Source organism: Nycticebus coucang, chromosome 22 (genome assembly GCF_027406575.1).
Source record: "Nycticebus coucang isolate mNycCou1 chromosome 22, mNycCou1.pri, whole genome shotgun sequence".
Classification (NCBI taxonomy): domain Eukaryota; kingdom Metazoa; phylum Chordata; class Mammalia; order Primates; family Lorisidae; genus Nycticebus; species Nycticebus coucang.
The window spans coordinates 36651740-36669965 of record NC_069801.1 but is presented as its reverse complement, the minus strand read 5'-3'; the positions used below and the strand labels follow the sequence as shown (position 1 = coordinate 36669965).

The 18226-nt window shown below is 44.9% G+C and overlaps 1 protein-coding gene and 1 pseudogene across 1 annotated transcript; both read right to left on the bottom strand.

The window, feature by feature from the left end:
- Nucleotides 1-4827: 4827 nt before the first annotated feature.
- Nucleotides 4828-4921, bottom strand: LOC128575675 (uncharacterized; annotated as a pseudogene).
- A 5496-nt stretch (nt 4922-10417) lies between these two features.
- C22H1orf50 (chromosome 22 C1orf50 homolog) lies at nt 10418-18105 on the bottom strand. The gene is made up of 5 exons (XM_053577249.1): nt 17989-18105; nt 17755-17870; nt 12360-12446; nt 11087-11218; nt 10418-10742 (listed from the first exon to the last, which is right to left on the bottom strand). Exons 1-5 carry the CDS (start codon nt 18065-18067, stop codon nt 10557-10559), a joined length of 600 nt encoding a protein of 199 aa, XP_053433224.1. The 5' UTR covers nt 18068-18105; the 3' UTR covers nt 10418-10556.
- Between the last annotated feature and the right edge of the window lie 121 nt (nt 18106-18226).

Genomic DNA, 18226 nt, shown 5'->3' with positions numbered 1-18226 from the left:
ACCTGGAAAGGAGATACTAAGTTTAGGGTAAGCCCTCCAACAGAGTCTCTAAGATGCATAGGGGGTGGGGGTGGGGATTCTTGGCCAAGGGAATTGCAGGTGCAAAAAATGCAAAAGAGGGGATTGGGTTTCAGGAGATAGAGGGGTGACTGGAGGTGACATTGACAGGGAAGACACAGGTAATGGACGTGCAGATGTGACCTTGAACTGCAGCCTGTGGATGGGCAGCGTGGTGGTGTTCAGTAAGGCAGCAGTGTCTCGGTCAGATCATGGGTGGGAGTGGAGGATGGTTTGAAGAGAACAAACTGGAGAAACGTTCGACAATGAGACTGGGGAGTGAGGGAGAAAGATGCCAAGGGGGAGAAAGGGCAGGCCAGGCGCTGTGCCTGTGTGGCTTGCCGGTGGCGGGAGAATTCAGGGTCACTCTAGCAAAGGACACGAGCGAAAGTGATCCAGGCGGAACTTCCCGGCAAGAGCTGAAACGTGGCTCTCACCCCAGTTACAGGCGCCCTCCCCTCTTCCCGTCCCCACCCACCTTTTCCTAGAGACCAGAAACCCATCCCCGGCAGAGACACGAGCGCTCCACCCCCCACCCTGCTCCACTCTCGCTGTGCGGCTCCAGCACCATCGGGAAAAGATGGAGCCAGGGCTGGTCGCTGGCAGCACCCAGGGAAGGGCATTTGTTGCCCTTCGGCGCCACTGCAGACGCTCACCTGGGGACATGACATGCCTAGATGGAAATGGGAGGCCCGCACTCCTTCCCCGTTTCGGTCCTGTGTAGTGCAGGGGCCGCCTCGCGGATCCCAGCCCTCTTACCCTGGCTCTTAGCTCACAATCCCCGAGAGGAGGGAGGGGCTGCGGGTCTTTAACCTAGGGGAAGAGGGGGCTTAACTTCCAGGGGGCTGGCCTGGGTCTTCTAGTGGGGAGGATAGCGGGAGGGAGGGATGGCAGGGGAAAGGGAGGGTCTGGGAGGAGGGGACGACTGTATCCTGTTCCCAGAACCAGGCTAAGCAGGTGGAGAGACCAGAGCTGCAGTGGGCGTTTGCTCTCCTCACAGTCCCCAACCTCCGAGTGCCAGGTGTCGCGAGCAGGGTAGAAGTGCCTTGGAGGAGCCTGTAAACTGGGGGTGCGGGGGTGTAGACTGTGCAGGGCACCTGGAATGCAAGTCCACGCGGACAGGGCTGTTTGCACGTTTGCTTCACTGCTGTTCTTCACGCCTGTAAGAATGGCACAGGGATATGGTAATATGTGCTGGGTGAATGACAAGCTAAGGAATTTGGACTCGGTCCTCAAGTAGGGAAGTGATATGGTCAGGTTGTTTCAGAAAGATTATTATGGCAGCCACTGTGTAGGAGAGAGGAGGCCAGCCAGATCAACAGGGAACAGGAAAACAAGCAGACTTAGGAGCCAAAGATGGAATCCCAAGGCGTGAGAGCAGTGAGAGGGGGACCAGAAGAGCATCTCAGAGGAGACTGTATGTGGCAGTTGGATGGATAGGGTGCTACAGAAAGAAACTTTCTTTTTTTTTGACACAGTCTTACTTTGTCACCGTCCATAGAGTGCTGTAGTATCACAGCTCACAGCAACCTCAGCTCTTGGGCTTAAGTGATTCTCTTGCCTCAGCCTCCCGAGTAGCTGAGACTACAGGTGCCACAACACCTGGCTATTTTTTATTGCAGTTTGGCTGGGGCTGGGTTCGAATCTGCCACCCTCAGCATATGCGGCTGGCGCCCTAACTCACTGAGCCACAGGCGCCACCCTTAGAAACTTTTTATTAATAGCATTGAGTAGGATTTCAGGCACCAGTTCTAAGATAGGACCCCCACTTTTACTTGCCCCACATGCACCAGCCCACCCTAATGCTAACTTACGGAGTAGCCCACAGACTATGCAAAGGGAAAAACTGGAGCTAGGAAGTGAAGTGACACTTTGCCTCTCAGGCAACCAGCGTGGGAAAGAGGATATAGGACCTAGTGAGTCCTGAGTGGCTACCAGCAACAGGCACTGTGCCAGATGCTGTACAGACATACCATCATCTCACTGGAACTTCTCAACTTTCCATCCTACAGGAGAGGGAACAGGGGATCAGATCATTATACCACTAATATTAATCATTAGAGCTGACACCTGAAAACAGCCTAACAGTAAAGTCAGACATAGGTGTTGAAGAAAATCAAAGGGAAAACCAGATGAAGGCAACAAAATGCGTGCTACAAGTTCCAGCCCAAGAGTCATCCAGCTTCTATCATCCATGTATTTCTCTTCATCTCTGCCTGCCATGAGGCCCATTAAAGTGGCAAATTAAAAAGTGTAGCATAATGGACTGGGAGCAGTAATGCAACTGTAACCAGCTCCGTAACCAAAAATTAATAGTTCTCAAGTGTCTGAGTTCCCTTATATTTCAAATGAGTTTTCAGCATTCACATTAGGACTTAGGCAGTTAAGTAGCCTTGAATTTACAGGACTGTAACAGTGAGTGTTAACTCAGTACCAGTAGCCTAGCAGCCGCAGTCTTAGAGAAAGCAGAGAAGAGACAGTCTCAGTAAGAATTACCGACCTCAAGGCTTGGTGCCTGTAGCTCAAGCGGCTAAGGCACCAGCCACATACACCAGAGCTGGCGGGTTTGAATCCAGCCCAGGCTTGCCAAACAACGACAACTACAACCAAAAAATAGCCAGGCATCGTGGCAGGAGCCTGTAGTCTCAGCTACTTGGGAGGCTGAGGCAAGAGAATCACTTAAGCCCAGGAGTTGGAGGTTGCTGTGAGCTGTGATGCCATGGCACTCTACCCAGGGCAACAGTTTGAAGCTGTCTCAAAAACAAAACAAAACAAAAAAGAATCGCTAACCAGAATTTTGTAACTTTCTGTTCACCGAGGCGTTTCCTTTTGAATTTTTCCCCAGGAACATCAGAACCTCCTTGCAACCATGAGATAAGTAAAGTGCTTTACACTACCTGTTTGGGAAAGACAAAATAAGTGATACACCGCCACAGATTGTGCCCCAGGACCACTGAGCCTGTGCACAAGGCTAAAAGAATGACCCATATTAACTCCTAGCTCATTATAATACTAAAAATCCCACCCTAGGGAGGGACTTATTCACCATTTTTTGTTCATGGAATGTATGTACTAGCATGATTTCTTACTGCACCACCCTCCACACCAAACATATGACAACGTTCACTCCCCTAATTATTCATTTTCACCTTCATAAAACCCCCCTTACCCTGTTGATGGGAAAGGCAGATTTAAAGTAGTCTGTGCGTACCCCTCCCAGTTGATGTGTTTTCTGAAATAAATCCTTTCCTCCTTGATAATCCTCATTGTTTCAGTAATTGACTTTCTGTGTGTTGAGCAACATGACCCTCCTCCCCTGTGGGTGTGTTAACACATTCACTACTCCCAGCTACTCTGGAGGCTCAGGTAGGAGGATTGCTTGAGATTAGGAGTTCAAGGCTGCAATGAATAGCCACTGCACTCCAGCCTTGGCAACACAGCAAGACTTTGTCCTCAAAAAAAAAAAGGTTTACATTCCAGCTCTCATATTTATCAGATTTTAAAATTTGAACATGTTACTTATTTTTCCAAACCTGTTTCCTAATCTGTAAAACAGAATTATTATGAGAATTAAATGAAGTCTCTTATGAAGTGCTTAGCACAAAGTAGAAGCTTTATTATTATTATTATTCTAAGGATATGACCATCTATTATCCTAGACATACTCAAAGCTTCCTTCAGAAGAGGGAAAGGAAGCACGGTAACTGAGATAGACCTTCCTCCTACTCTGCCAGAAGTTTCCAGCTTCCTCCCCTTCTAGATCTCACAGGAAGTAAATAACAAAAACAGTAAGTTAGGCTAACTACACTTGTGCTAACATGGTAGCCTTGAGTCTTAAATGGCTGTTGAGCGATGAAATATGGCTACTCTGAATTCAAATGTACTTTAACTGTAAAACACAAACCAGAGTTTAATTTCTTAGTTTTGAAAAAAAGAATGTAAAATAACAATTTTTTAGTAGTATTTGTTGAAATGCTAATAATTTGGGGCTGGATGCAGTGGTTCACGCCTGAAATGCGGGAGGCCAAGGCAGGTGGATCACTTGAGCTCATGAGTTTGAGACCAGCCTGAGCTAGAGCAAGACTCCATCTCTAAAAATAGCTGGGCATAGTGGTGGGCACCTGTAATCCCAGCTACTCCAGAGTCTGAGGCAAGAGAATTGCTTGAGCCCAGGGGTCTGAGGTTGCTGCTAGCTATGATGCTACAGCACTCCACCGAGAGCAACAAAGTGAGACTCTGTCTCAAAAAAAAAAAAAAAAAAGAGAGAGAGAAATGCTAATAATTCAGATATACTGGGTTAGATAAAATATATTATTAAAGTTATTTTCACTTGTTTCTTTTTACTTTTTTTTTTTGCAGTTTTTGGCTGGGGCCGGGTTTGAACCTGCCACCTCCAGTATATGGGGCCAGTGCCTTACTCCTTTGAGCCACAGGTGCCGCCCATTCCTTTTTACTTTTTTAATATAGCTACTAGAAAATGTTAAATTACACATGTGGCTCACACTATATTTCTATTAGCTGCATGGACTTAGAGCCTTTGCAGGATGTAAGTGCAAAGCTATAGATGTCCATCCATTCACCTATTCATTATTGGAGAATTTATTGTGTGCCAGGCACTATTTTAGGTGCTGGAGATACAGAAGTAAAGAAGACAAGCACAGTCTCTGTCGTCACAGAACTTACACTTAAGTATGGGAGAGAAGCAGGAAATAAATCATTTCTGATTGTGGTTAAGTGCCAAAGCAGGATCAGAAGTTATTTTAACATGGGAAGAGTTGGTATTACCTTTTTTTTTATAGCAGGGGCCATGATCATCTTCTCTGTATTATTCTAATTTTAGTACATGTGCTGCCACAGTGAGTATAAGAGTTGGAACTATTGATGGGGCAATCAGGGAAGTGATATTTGAGTAGGGACCTAAATGATGAGATGACACAAACCATGTGAAGATCTTGGGGGCAGTTTTCCAAACAGCTGGGACAGCAAATGTAAAGCCTCTGATGTGGGAACAAGCTTGGTGTATGGGAGAACAGCAAGATCAGCACAGCAGAAACACGGTGAGTCCTAACCATGGAAGATCACCAACCTTGATGAAGGTTCTTGAGAATTTTGGATTTTATTCTAAGTGTAATGAGAAATTCTTGGGGTGTTTTTAAATAGAGGTATTATGATCTGACATGTAGTTTTACAAGATTATGCCAATAGCCTGTGTGGAGACAGCTTGAAGGAGGGTGAAATGGAAGCAAGGAGGCAAGTTAGAAGCTGCTGCATTTGTCCAGGCTACAGGTGTTGGTGGCGTGGACTAATTGGGGAGGAGTGGAGGTGGTGAGCAGCAGTCATGTTTGGGATGTTCTCAAGGCAGAGCTGAGAAGACTTGCTGATTGGTATGGGAAGAACAAATGGATCAAAGATGACTGATGTTTCCAGCCTCTACAACAGAACTGAACAAGTGGTGATGGAAATAGAACTGGTGGTAAAACAGGTTTGGGGGTAAACTGGAACTTAGGTTTGGACACATGAAGTTTGTAGTGACTATGAGTCAAGTGGAGATACCAAGCAAGGCTATTAGACAAACAAGTGTGCTGAGACTCAGGGACAGATCAGGGCTGGAGACAGGCATGTGAGTCAACAGCACATGGGTGGTACTTCAGTCTTAGGAATGGATTACATCACCTAGGAGAGAGAACAAAAAGAGGACTAAGGATGTGGCCCCCAAGTGTAGGTGTCAGAAAGGAGGGTCAGAAGACAGAAAAGGTTGACCAGAAGTGGTGGCTCCCTCTTTTAATTCTAGCACTCTGGGATGCTGAGGCCAGGGGATTGCTTGAGCTCAGGAGTTTGAGTCTAGCCCGAGCAACAGCAAGACCTCTTCTCTCCTAAAAATAGAAAAATTAGCCTGTCATCCCAGTTACTTGGGAAGCTGAGGCAAGAGAATCTCTGGAGTCCAAAAGACAGATTGCTGTGAGCTATGATGCCCCGGCACTCTACCCAGGGCAACAGAAAACTCTGTCTCAAAAAAAAAAAAAAAGGCAGAAAAGTTGTAATCAGTGAAGTAGAAGAGCAGGGGTTTTTTTAGAGACAGAGTCTCACTTTGTCACCCTCGGTAGAATGCTGTTGCGTTACAGCTCACAGCAACCTCCAGCTCTTGGGCTTAGGCGATTCTCTTGCCTCAGCCTCCAGAGTAGCTGGGACTACAGGTGCCCACCACAATGCCCAGCTATTGTTTTTTGTTGCAGTTTGGCCAGGGCCGGGTCCAACCCACCACCCTCGGTAAATGGGGCTGGCACCCTACTCACTAAGCCACAGGCACCGTCCAAGCAGGGGATGTTAATACTCCAAATTAAAATGAAGAAAAACTCTTTCAGTAGGGAGTGGTCCATTGGACCAAATGCTGCTTAAGACTACAGAAATATAATTTCTCCAGGCATGTGTTAGCTCCTTCCTTCCAAGCTCCAACTCTGTAAGGGAAGAAATGATCTCTATCTTGGGCACAGGGGGTTTGCCCACAGGCTTTAGTGCCAGAGATATAGGCTTAATTCCTTATGAGTTTTGTGAACTTAGGTAAGTTACTTAATTTGTCCGGGTTCTGATATCCATCCTCTGCACACCTGTCACTGGACACTCAAGTGAACTACTCCAACAGTACCTCGAATACACATCTTATTCTATCACTTCTGCCATTTAACTTCTTTACAGCTCCATGTTGAGATCCTTTAGGACTACCTTAATTGACCCAAACAGGATTAAGGTTATGGTTAGACTCAAATCACAAATAGACTGTGTTTAAATCTGATCTCCAGCACTTCCTGTACACATAATCATGGGCCAGCTTCTGGATCGCTGAGCTATTCCTGAGCTGTAAAATAGGAATCCCATATGCCTCACAGACGATGGGTTATGTGCAGATTAAGTGAGACCATAGATACACATGGCAGAATAAAAGCTCACTAGACAGTATTTACCATCTTTGTATCTACAACAACAATACCCTCAATGTTTGTGGACTGACTGATAATAACTTGAGAAGGTAAAACACAAGCTATCCTTCCCTCCTTCCAGACCTCTAGGGTAGAGAAAGGGGGCTACAGCCAGCTTATTACTCACACCTGGTAAACCTGGACAAAGCCAGCAAGGCCAGCAATGTATATTACTGAACTAGAGATAACTAATTATTCTGAAAAATATTGGGCATGTCTTCTTCCTCCATATTTTACTGAGTGGATCCTCACCACACATGCAGATACTCAGACCGGAAGCTCTAGCTTCCTTGCTTCTCACTTATGCCCCTACATTCTATTAGCTAACAAGATAGAAATTGTCCTTTCAAAATGTCATTCATCACATCTAAGATGTTATCCTCCGTCAGACCATTATTTTATGTAGCTCTAAGAAATAGCTAATGCTCATTTGTTTTCAAAACCAAAGCAGGTGCCAGCTCCTCTGAGAAGTCTCCCCAGATTCCCCAAGCTAAGAACCCTATGTCGGGGGCTCTGTGAAGCTCCATACGTACTTGTTGTAGTCCTGCTTATTGTACTTGTTGGCTTATTTCCTTTCCTACTAGACTGGGAGTTTTATTCTACTATATTATCCTTCAGATATTAGAAGGCACTTAATAGAATAGACAGTACCTTCAGAACCTAGAAGGCACTTAATACTTATGAAAGTATTGGGTGGATAGATAGATGGGTGAATGAAAAGCGATGAGTGTGGATAATCACTGGGCCCTAGTCCCATTCTGAGGTGCTCCCAACACCACCACCTTATACCTAGCCTTCTCTAAGCGTGGTGAACAGCTTAACCAAAAACGAGCAATGGCGCTACCCAGTGGCCAGTGAGGGAAGTACATATTATTGCATAGAAGGTTTCTCTTTGAATCACTGCTCTCCAGCTCCAGTAGTTAGGAAATGTCAAGAATGAGGAAGATTTGCATTTTCAAATGATCAAGCTGGTAACTGCACCCAGAATGGATTGGAGAGGGGATAGAGAGGGAAGCAGAGATGCTAGCTGGGAGGCTGTAGTAGAGCTGAGAGTCATATTCAGATCTGTAACTTCAACACCATCATACTTAACCACTTTGTAATACTGCCTCCTTTATCCAGGATTTCCCTTTCTCCCTCTTAACTGACCACTGTGGCAGACAGATTCTAAGATCCATTCCATGATTCAATTATGCATGCCTTCTGGCAGTCGTGCCTTTGTGTGACTGACTCCCTTCTGTGAGTATGGGCTGGCCTAGTGACTTGATTCTAACCAAGAGAATACAGCAAAGGTGAAAAGATGTCACTTCTATGATTAGACTACCTGAAACTGTAACTTGCACGTTGCTATCACTCTTATTTGCTTTGATGAAGCAGGCATGTATTGCAGGCTCATGGCAAGGTACTGAGGGTAATCTCCAGCTAACACCTAATGTATGGAGCCCCCCAGGCCAATAACCCTCAAGGAACTCAAATTCTGCTAAAACTAGCAGATTCTTTCCAGTCAGGCCTTCAGATGAGAACCCAGCCCTGGCCAAAAACTTGATTGCAGCCTTGCAGGGTTTCAACCCTGAAGTAAAGAACCAATCAAAACTGCTTGTGGCTGGGTGCAATGGCTCATGCCTGTAATCCTAGCACTCTGGGAGGCTGAGGCAAGTGGATTGCTTGAGCTTATGAGTTCGAGACCAGCCTGAGCAAGGAGTGGAGGTGGTGAACAGCAGTCACGTTTGGGATGTTCTCAAGGTAGAGCTGAAAAGACTTGCTGACTGGTATGGGAAGAACAAATGGATCAAGAATTTTTGGTTGCAGTAGTAATTGTTTAGCAGGCCCAGGCTGGGCTCAAATCTACCAGCTTTGGTGTATGGGGCCAGTGCCCTACTCACTGAGCTACAGACACCAGCCACATGCACCAAGGCTGGCAGGTTCGAGCCCAGCCCAGGCCTGTTAAACAACTGCTATCAAAAAATAGTGGGGTGTTGTGGTGGGTGCCTGTAGTCCCAGCTACTTGGGAGGCTGAGGCAAGAGAATCGCTTAAGCCCAAGAGTTTGAGGTTGCTGTGAACTTGACGCCATGGCACTCTACTGAGGGTGACATAGAGACTCTGTCTCACAAAAATAAATAAATAAAAATACATAAATAAATAAATGGGCTTGCTCAGCTCCAAATGGCTGAGCTTGGGATCAGGAAGACTATAGAGTGGATTCATATAATGGTTAGTGGCAGCCTCCAACATCTCTCCCAGGTCTAAAGTTCCGTTGAGTTTTGAGATAGACACTCCCTACATCTGGCCTTTGCTACTGCCTCAGACTCTCCTCTCTAGAGAGGAATAAAGACAAAAAGAGGTAAGTCAGACCATCAACAGCACAGATTCCAGAATCACAACACTCTGGTTCAGCCAAGTCATTTTTTTTTTTTTTTTAAATCATCTTCTATTACCCAACATTCTTGCTCCCAGATGAATATGAAGCTGGAGTTGCACTAAGTGTGAAAATGCCTCTAGCCGGGCATTGTGGTGGGCACCTGCAGTCCCAGCTACTTGGGAAACTAAGGCAAGAGAATTGCTTAAGCCCAAGAGTTCGAGGTTGCTGTGAGCTGTGCCACCACAGCAGTCTACTGAGGGCGACATAATGAGACTCTGTCTCAAAAAAAAAGAAAATGCTTCAACCCCAACCTTAAATACTTCCAGTTATAAAAAGAATGACAGTTGGGAGGTGCCTGTGGCTCAAGGAGTAGGCACCGGTCCCATATGCTGGAGGTGGCGAGTTCAAACCCAGCCCTGGCCAAAAACCACAAAAAAAAAAAAAAAAGAATGAAAGTAGTTCTCTTTCGAAAATGATTCAGCAGGGCCAAGTGTAGTGGCTCACACCTGTAATCCTACCACTCTGGGAGGCTGAGATGGGTGGATTGCTGGAGCTCAGGAGTTCAAGACCAGCCTGAGCAACAGCAAGACCCCATCTCTACTAAAATGGGAAAAATAGCCAGGTGTTGTGGAGGGCACCTGTAGTCCCAACTACTTCGGATCACTTGAACCCAGTAGTTTGAAGTTTGTGAGCTATGATGCCAGACGCCAGATGCTAGATACCATGGCTCTCTACCCAGAGTGACAGAGTGAAACTCTTCCTCAAAAAAAAAAAAAAAAGAAAAAGAAAATGATCCAACAGCCTTTTTATGGGAAGAAGATGATCCAATAGCCTTTTTATGGGAAGAAGAAACTCTTCTTTCTTTAATGCTTTCACTTAAGAACAAATGGAGCTGAAGGAGGAAAATACAATGGCCAATACTGTGAAGGTGACAGAGCAGGGATCTGGTGCATATCAAAGACCCCAAAAGAGACTGACATGATTCATTACCATTCCAACTGAAAGGAATAACAGCAGCATTCATAGTTTACACAGGGTCTCTTTCTAAGAAGTTCGTGATTCACCTAAACACCCTCAATTCTCAGGACACCTCCCATCAAGGCAACAATGGGGCAAGGAGGAGGTGGCAGTCAGGTCCTTGTGAGAGCTGGACGTCAGCACTCACTTAGTGGGTCAGTCCCTGGAAGTTGGGTTCAGTGCATGGAGGCAGGGCCACTGATTGGCTCAGCAACTTGTCCATCATGCTGATTTTAGCATCTTGCTTCTCAATGTCCTCATATGGAGTCCAGGATAAGTCATGCTGTAGCTTATAGGCACCACAGAAGTCATGTGGACAACGTGTTCCCCACTCCTAGAGGAGGCAAAGGAGTCAGCTCTGATTAGCATAGGTTGTAAACAAACTGAGCTCACTTCCTGTTTATGCCATAATTTCTTTCTTTTCTGGCTTTTCACTTCATTCTTGTCAGAACCATCCTTTGAAAGCATTTACACTACCTATCATATCCCTCCCTTAACAGAGATAATGAACAAAATAATTTAAACCTATGCATATTTTTTAGAGTTATGTCTGGGCTCACATCACCCCAATTTTCTAGGAAGCCATTCACCAGTCCACGCATCTATATTTTTGCACACACATGCCAAGAGTTTCTCAAAGGCTAAAGTGGAATTTTGGACAAAGAATAAATATTTTACCTTTGGAGAAATAAGGGAAAAATATTGCTGACCACTCTCCCGTTTATAAAGGTAGTAGATGTTCCCAGGTTTTTTTACCATATTACAAGCTACGTGGTGTAAGTCAGCATCTCTGCGGGCATCTTCCAATACCTGTTAGCCACAGAGATGTACCAAATTAGGTATCAGAAGTAAAAGGCACCCATATCCCTGCAAACTAATATAACCTTTTTGGAAGGAAGTATGGAGAAACCTCAAAGAACTCAAGCTAGACCTCCCATTTGATCCTACAATGCCATTACTGCAATCCCATCTACCCAGAAGGAAATAAATCCTTTTATCATAAGGACACTTGCACTAGACTGTTTATTGCAGCTCAATTTACAACTGCCAAAATGTGGAAACAGCCTAAATGACCACCAATCCAGGAATGGATTAACAAACTGTGGTATATGTACACCATGGAAAAGAGCCATTAAAAAAAATTGAGACTTTACATCCTTTGTATTAACCTGGATGGAAGTGGAACACATTATTCTTAGTAAAGCTTCACAAGAATGGAGAAGCATGAATCCTATGTACTCAATTTTGATATGAGGATAATTAAGGAATGGTGGGGGTGGGGGAAGGGGACAGTAGAGAGAGAGAAAGAAGGAGGGAGGGGTGGGTAAAGGAAGAACAGAGAGAGGGAAGGGGGGAATGGAGGTGGGGCCTTGGTGTGTGCCACACCTTTTGGGGGCAAGACAGGATTGTAAGAAGGACTTTACCTAACAAATGCAATCAGTGTAACGTGGTTTCTTGTACCCTCAATGAATCCTCAACAATTAAAAAAAAAAAAAGGCACCCATAGCCAATCATCATCCCAATCAAAATGTGGAAATGATTCAATGTATCATTTCCCCATAGCAATGTGTCACTATTAATATCCAAATTATAATGAAGACACAAAAATCAGACCATGATATCATACTATAAAAATTCCTTTAGAAGAATTATGATTCAAAATGTTGAGCATTATCTTTGAGTGGTTTTTAAGTTTCTTTCCTATTATTCTGTGATAAGTAAATGAAAACATTTTCCCCCTTAAAATCCTTACCTCACTGAACTTTCTGATAAAAAATAAAAATGACTTATACTTAACCTTTTAGGTTCATTATTTTACTCAATACCTCTACATTTCTAGGAGGTAGTGAAGACAACTAAATCACAATGATTATAAGCCAATCCATACCTTCAATCAATCTTGTGAACTAGATGAAAAACATGAAAGCCTGCCTAAAAAAGCCATCCTTACCTTCCTAGCTTGTTCTTGCAAATGTTGGATTTGCTCTGCTATGACTGTCAGCTTGTTAGTAGCATTTGCTCGGATAAATTCATCAGCCTACAGGTGAGAGAAAAACCGAACTTTGGGTTAAAAGATTATCTTCCCCGTAAGATAACTATAATGTTGGCTTGGTGTCCATAGCACAGTGGTTACAGCGCCAGGCACATACATGGAGGCTGGTGGGTTGGAACCCAGCCCAGGCCTGCTAAACAACACTTACAACTGCAACAAAAAAAAAACAGCTGAGTGTTGTGGCGGGCGCCTGTAGTTCCAGCTACTTGGGACGCTGGGACAGGACAATCGCTTACGCCCAAGAGTTTGAGGTTGCTGTGCACTATGATGCCATAGCACTCTACTGAGGGTGACATAGTGAATATAGTTGAGACTGTCTCACCAAAAAAAAAAAAAAAAAAGGTATCTATAAAGTTTTTATTTGGATCCCAATGTGTTTATGTCAACATCTTTGCTTCTGCCTGAAGTATTCTTCTCATTTTCCCCACTGCCCTGCAAACTTCCCCTTACTTGAGGCCCAGCTAGAAAGCACTACTTATGAGAAGTCCATGCTGACATGAACCCAGAATTAATTGCTCCCTCTGTGTACTTCCCATAGCTTTCTACCTTTTTTTTTTTTTTTTTGAGACACAGCCTCAAGCTGTTGCCTTGGGTAGAGTGCTGTGGCATCACAGCTCACAGCAACCTCCAACTCCTGGGCTTAAGCGATTCTCTTGCCTCAGCCTCCCAAGTAGCTGAGACTATAGGTACCCACCACAATGCCTGGCTTTTTTTTTGGTCGTAGCTGTTGTTGTGTTTGGCAGGCCCAGGCTGGATTCAAACCCGCCAGCTCTGATGTATGTGGCTGGCGCCTTAGCCGCTTGAGCTACAGGCGCTTGAGCCAGCTTTCTACCTTTTCATACTGAACTTCTTTGGTTCTCCAACATGCTCTGCTTTCTCTTGCTACCCAATATACTGAATATATCATCTCTTCCATTTAATATATTTTCCTCCTTGCTCTTTGTTGTTGTTTAAACAGGGTCTCATTCTGTCATGCCAGTTAGAGGGCTGTGGCATCATCAAAGCTCACTGCAACCTCAAGTTCCTGGGCTCAAGCAATCCTCCTGCCTCAGCCTCCCAAGTACATGTACTATAGGCACCTGCCACCATGCTCAGCTAATTTTTCTATTTTTTGTAGAAAATTACTTTTGCTCAGGCAGGTCTTGAACTCTTGACTTCAAACAATCCTTCTGCCTTGGCTTCACAGAGTGCAAGCATACAGGCATGAACCACCACATCCAGCCTCCCCTTGTTCTTTACCTGACTAATCCCATGCATTTCCCAGGTCTCCCATTTGTTTTCTCATGCTATGGCTTCTCAGCCTTTTGGCTATGATCCAAGTATATTTTCTCATGCTTAAACATTTCTGAAATCAGAGATGGGTCTTACAACAAAAATCAAAAGACACCTGTGATATGACCCTGATCATTGGCTAATGTAGAAACCTTTCTATACAAAAAAGTATCTGTTAAACTGACCATTACCTCAATTCAATTATTTACATCATAACTACTTTTTAAAATTTTTTTGAGGCAGAGCCTTAAACTGTTGCCCTGGGTAGAGTGCCATGGCATCATCACAGCTCACAGCAACCTCCAGTTCTTGGACTCAAGTGATCCTCTTGTCTCAGTTTTTCATTTTTAGTGGAGATGGGGTCTCATTCTTGCTCAGGCTGGTCTCAAACTCATAAGCTCAAGCAACCCACCCACCTCTGCCTCCCAGAGTGCTAGGATTACAGGCGTGAGCCACCACATCTGGCCATCACAACTACTTAAATTGTAATTTACATCTGCATTCCCAATTGTTACTTAAAATGCATTTTAAAAGACTGCACTATGGTGCAGCACCTGTGGCTCAGTGAGTAGAGCACCGACCCCATATACTGAGGGTGGTGGGTTCAAACCCGGGGCCAAACTGCAACAAAAAATAGCCAGGCATTGTGGCGGGCGCCTGTAGTCCCAGCTACTGGGGAGGCTGAGGCAAGGGAATCACCTATGCCCAGGAGCTGGAGAGTGCTGTGAGCTGTGATGCCATGACACTTTACCAAGGGTGATAAAGTGAGACTCTGTCTCTACAAAAAATAAAAAAATAATAAAAATAAAATAAAATAAAATAAAATAAAGACTGGACTATGGGCCGGGTGTGGTGGCTCATGCCAATAATCCTAGCACTCTGGCAGGATGAGGCAGGTGGATTGCCCTGAGCTCACATGACCTGCCGGAGCAAGACCCAGACCCCATCTCTAAAAATAGCCAGGCGTTGGGCGGCGCCTGTGGCTCAGTCGGTAGGGCGCCGGCCCCATATGCTGAGGGTGGCGGGTTCAAACCCGGCCCCGGCCAAACTGCAACCAAAAAATAGCCGGGCGTTGTGGCGGGCGCCTGTAGTCCCAGCTACTCGGGAGGCTGAGGCAAGAGAATCGCTTAGGCCCAGGAGTTGGAGGTTGCTGTGAGCTGTGTGAGGCCACGGCACTCTACCGAGGGCCATAGGGTGAGACTCTGTCTCTACAAAAAAAAAAAAAATAGCCAGGCGTTGTAGCAAGCACCTGTAATCCCACCTACTTGGGAGGCTGAGGCAAGAGAATTGCGTAAACCCAAGAGTTGGAGGTTGCTGTGAGCTATGACGCCAAAGCACTCTACCAAGGGTGACAAAGTGAGACTCTGTCTCAAAAAAAAAAAAAAAAAAAAAAGACTATACTATGAAGTAGACAGGGAACAAAGTTATAATGTACACAGAAGACTGGGAACAAAGTTATAATGTACACAGAAGACTGCCTGTCATGTGTCAGGAAGTGCAACTAAAGGTGAAGGAAAATGCTTTAAAAAGATCAAATAATTCTCAAGGCCAAAAGAGACTAGTTGTGACCACTTCATGTGCTGGGAAGGATGACCAGTTGGGCATTAGAAATCTGTCAAAAACTTACAGCTTATGTTTAAGAAAAGCTGATTAACTTCCAGGAGTACACAATTAAGAAAAAGCAATTAGGAGATTAAACTCAAACTTGAACTAAGAAATATTAAGGGAATTCGTTGCTTAGTTGACAATCTCAAGGCAAAAATCAGGTAAATAAGTCACTTCACTTCTGTTGTAAGTGAACAGAAACCGTACAAGTAATCTGAGTTAATTATCTCTTCCACAAATACAGAGTAAGCAACTGCTGTGTATCAGACACCGTTCTACACACTGGATGCTTTGGCAAACAAGACAAAGAAGTCTCTACCTTTGTCAAGATTACAACTTAATACAGTCTAATAGACATATAAAGCAAATCTGGCAAATGAAGGATCTGTCAGTCTGATTTCCAAACTCATGCCTTAATACCTGGCCTACTGAGCTTTTTGAACACATAATATTAACACTACATTACATACAAATAACACATACTATTGAACACATACTATTCATATTACATTACATACTAATAACACGTACTATTAACACTATATTACATACTAATACCTAAGTGGAATGTCAGAGGCCTGTCCTGCCAAAAAGTACATTTCAGTACATAAAAGGCACATTAATTTAATCTGTCTCTGAGTGTTTTTTCCTTTAGCTTCTTGGAGAAATAGAGGCAACAAAATAATGTATCCTCCATATTTTACCTGATTATAGGACAGAAGACAAAAACTGTGTTCCTTCTTTCTTTGTTCAGGACATTCTAATACATACCAAGATCACTCAATAACACATGAATATGTAATTTGCTTAGGATTTTGATCCCGGTAGCCTCCCTCTCAATAAAAGATTAAATAGACACACCATAGTCTCCTAATCTAAAACAGCTGTATTTTCCTCCCCAGCTATCTAAAAGGAGAAGGTATAAGATTTGACTTAGGGCAGTGCCTGTGGCTCAGTGAGTAGAGGGCCGGCTCCAAATACGGAGGGTAGTGGGTTCGAACCCGGCCCTGGCCAAACTGCAACCAAAAAATAGCCAGGCGTTGTGGCAGGCACCTGTAGTCCCAGCTACTCAGGAGGCTAAACCAAGAGAATCGCTTAAGCCCAAGAGCTGGAGGATGCTGTGAGCTGTGACGCTACAGCACTCTACCGAGGGCAACAAAGTGAGACTCTGTTTCAAAAAAAAGTTTTGACTTAAAGGAGAGTTCCCAAATACTCAAATTTTTCTTAATTAAAAAAAGACAGGTACATATATATGAGGGAATTGGAGCACATTATTAAATATTTTTGAGCAAAACAAAAACCTCTGAACATAATCGATGCCAAATCTAACAGTGTATACAAGGATACAGGATATCCTAAGCTTTATTTATTTTATTTTTTTTAGAGACCGAGTTTCACCTTGTCGCCCTCGGTGGAGTGCTCTAGCGTCACAACTCACAGCAACCTCCAGCTCTTGGGCTTAGGTGATTCTCTTGCCTCATCCTCTGGAGGAGCTGGGACTACAGGTGCTCACGACATCGCCTGGCTATTTTTTTGTTGCAATTTGGCCTGGCCGGGTTTGAACCTGCCACCCTCTGTATATGGGGCCAGCACCCTACTCACTGAGCCACAGGAGCAGCCCAAGAGATATCCTAAGCTTTAAAGCAGCACCTGTGCATACTGAAGAAGGTTCTACAACTGGAACCCTTGGTAAAGAATATGGTTTTTCACTGAACGTCAGAACTTTACATCTTGGAGCTCCCTACTTCGAACCCCTCATTTCACAGATAAAAAAGCTGTGGTCTGGAGAGAAGAAATCTGTCTGAAGTCACACTGGAAGTTCATATCAAAAGTGAAATTAATACTCATGTGTCCAAACTTCCAGTGTCTTTTCCGTTATTTCCCATTTCCTCCTTATTTTACTTATTCTGGGAATCAATGTCTAAGCACCAGGCTTGAGAATACTGAGTCTAAAGAATGAGGGCACAGGAAAACACTTAAGAGTCCTTCCCCCTCCTAGACGACGTTAAGTTCTCAAGCTCCCAGGAAACAAATAAGGATCCTATGGGAAGCAGCTTAAAATAAGTGCATCCCTGAAGAATTTGGGTTAAAGTAACTTTCTCAGAAACTTTTCTTCATGTATTAAACGGGATCGCCTCCCTCACGTGCAGTTCTAAAGTGCTAATGAAATAATGAATATTCAAAGTACTCGCAAACCTTACAACGAAGGTATTTTATGGGCATTCAAGTGGCAGTTGATGGAGATATTAGCCTCAGAAGATCAGAATTCTAGTCAGCCACCGACTCGCTAGACAATAACATAAATTGCTCCCCCCCTACACTTAGTATAGGTTGTGAGGCCGGAGCCGAAAGACTCGGGACAAAACGCGAACGAAGAGGTAGTTAGTTATTCACTTCCCCAGCCGCGCCTCCTCACCTTCTGCACCTGCTCTGCGAGCACCACGAGGTCTAAAGGGTCCCCGGCCCGGTGGGTGTGGTAGGGGCTCACCAGGGCCAAACCGCCGGGGGATGGGGAGCGTTCCACCAGGGCTCCTGCGACACATACCCCGGAACACAGGCGTGAGCTCCCGCCCTCAGCCTCCCACAGAGCCCCGGAGACTAGCTGCCTAGCGAGAGCTTCTTTCCCCCTGCTGACTCCTGGCCCGCATACCTCCTGGTCCTGCAGCTGACTGCATTCCTTGCCTTTCGGGGAGCCCCTCCGTCTGCCCTGAGACTGCAGCGCCCTCCATGACAGAACCCACTCCGGCTGACTACCAGGGCCGTGCCAGTCGGAAGAGCCTGCGCATAAAGGCGTGTGGGCGGAGCTATGGCCTTCGGGCGTCAGAGCAACCGAGCTCCAGTGGGCTCACAGGGTTCCGCTGAGGGGCGGAGTCCGGGTTGGTTAAAAG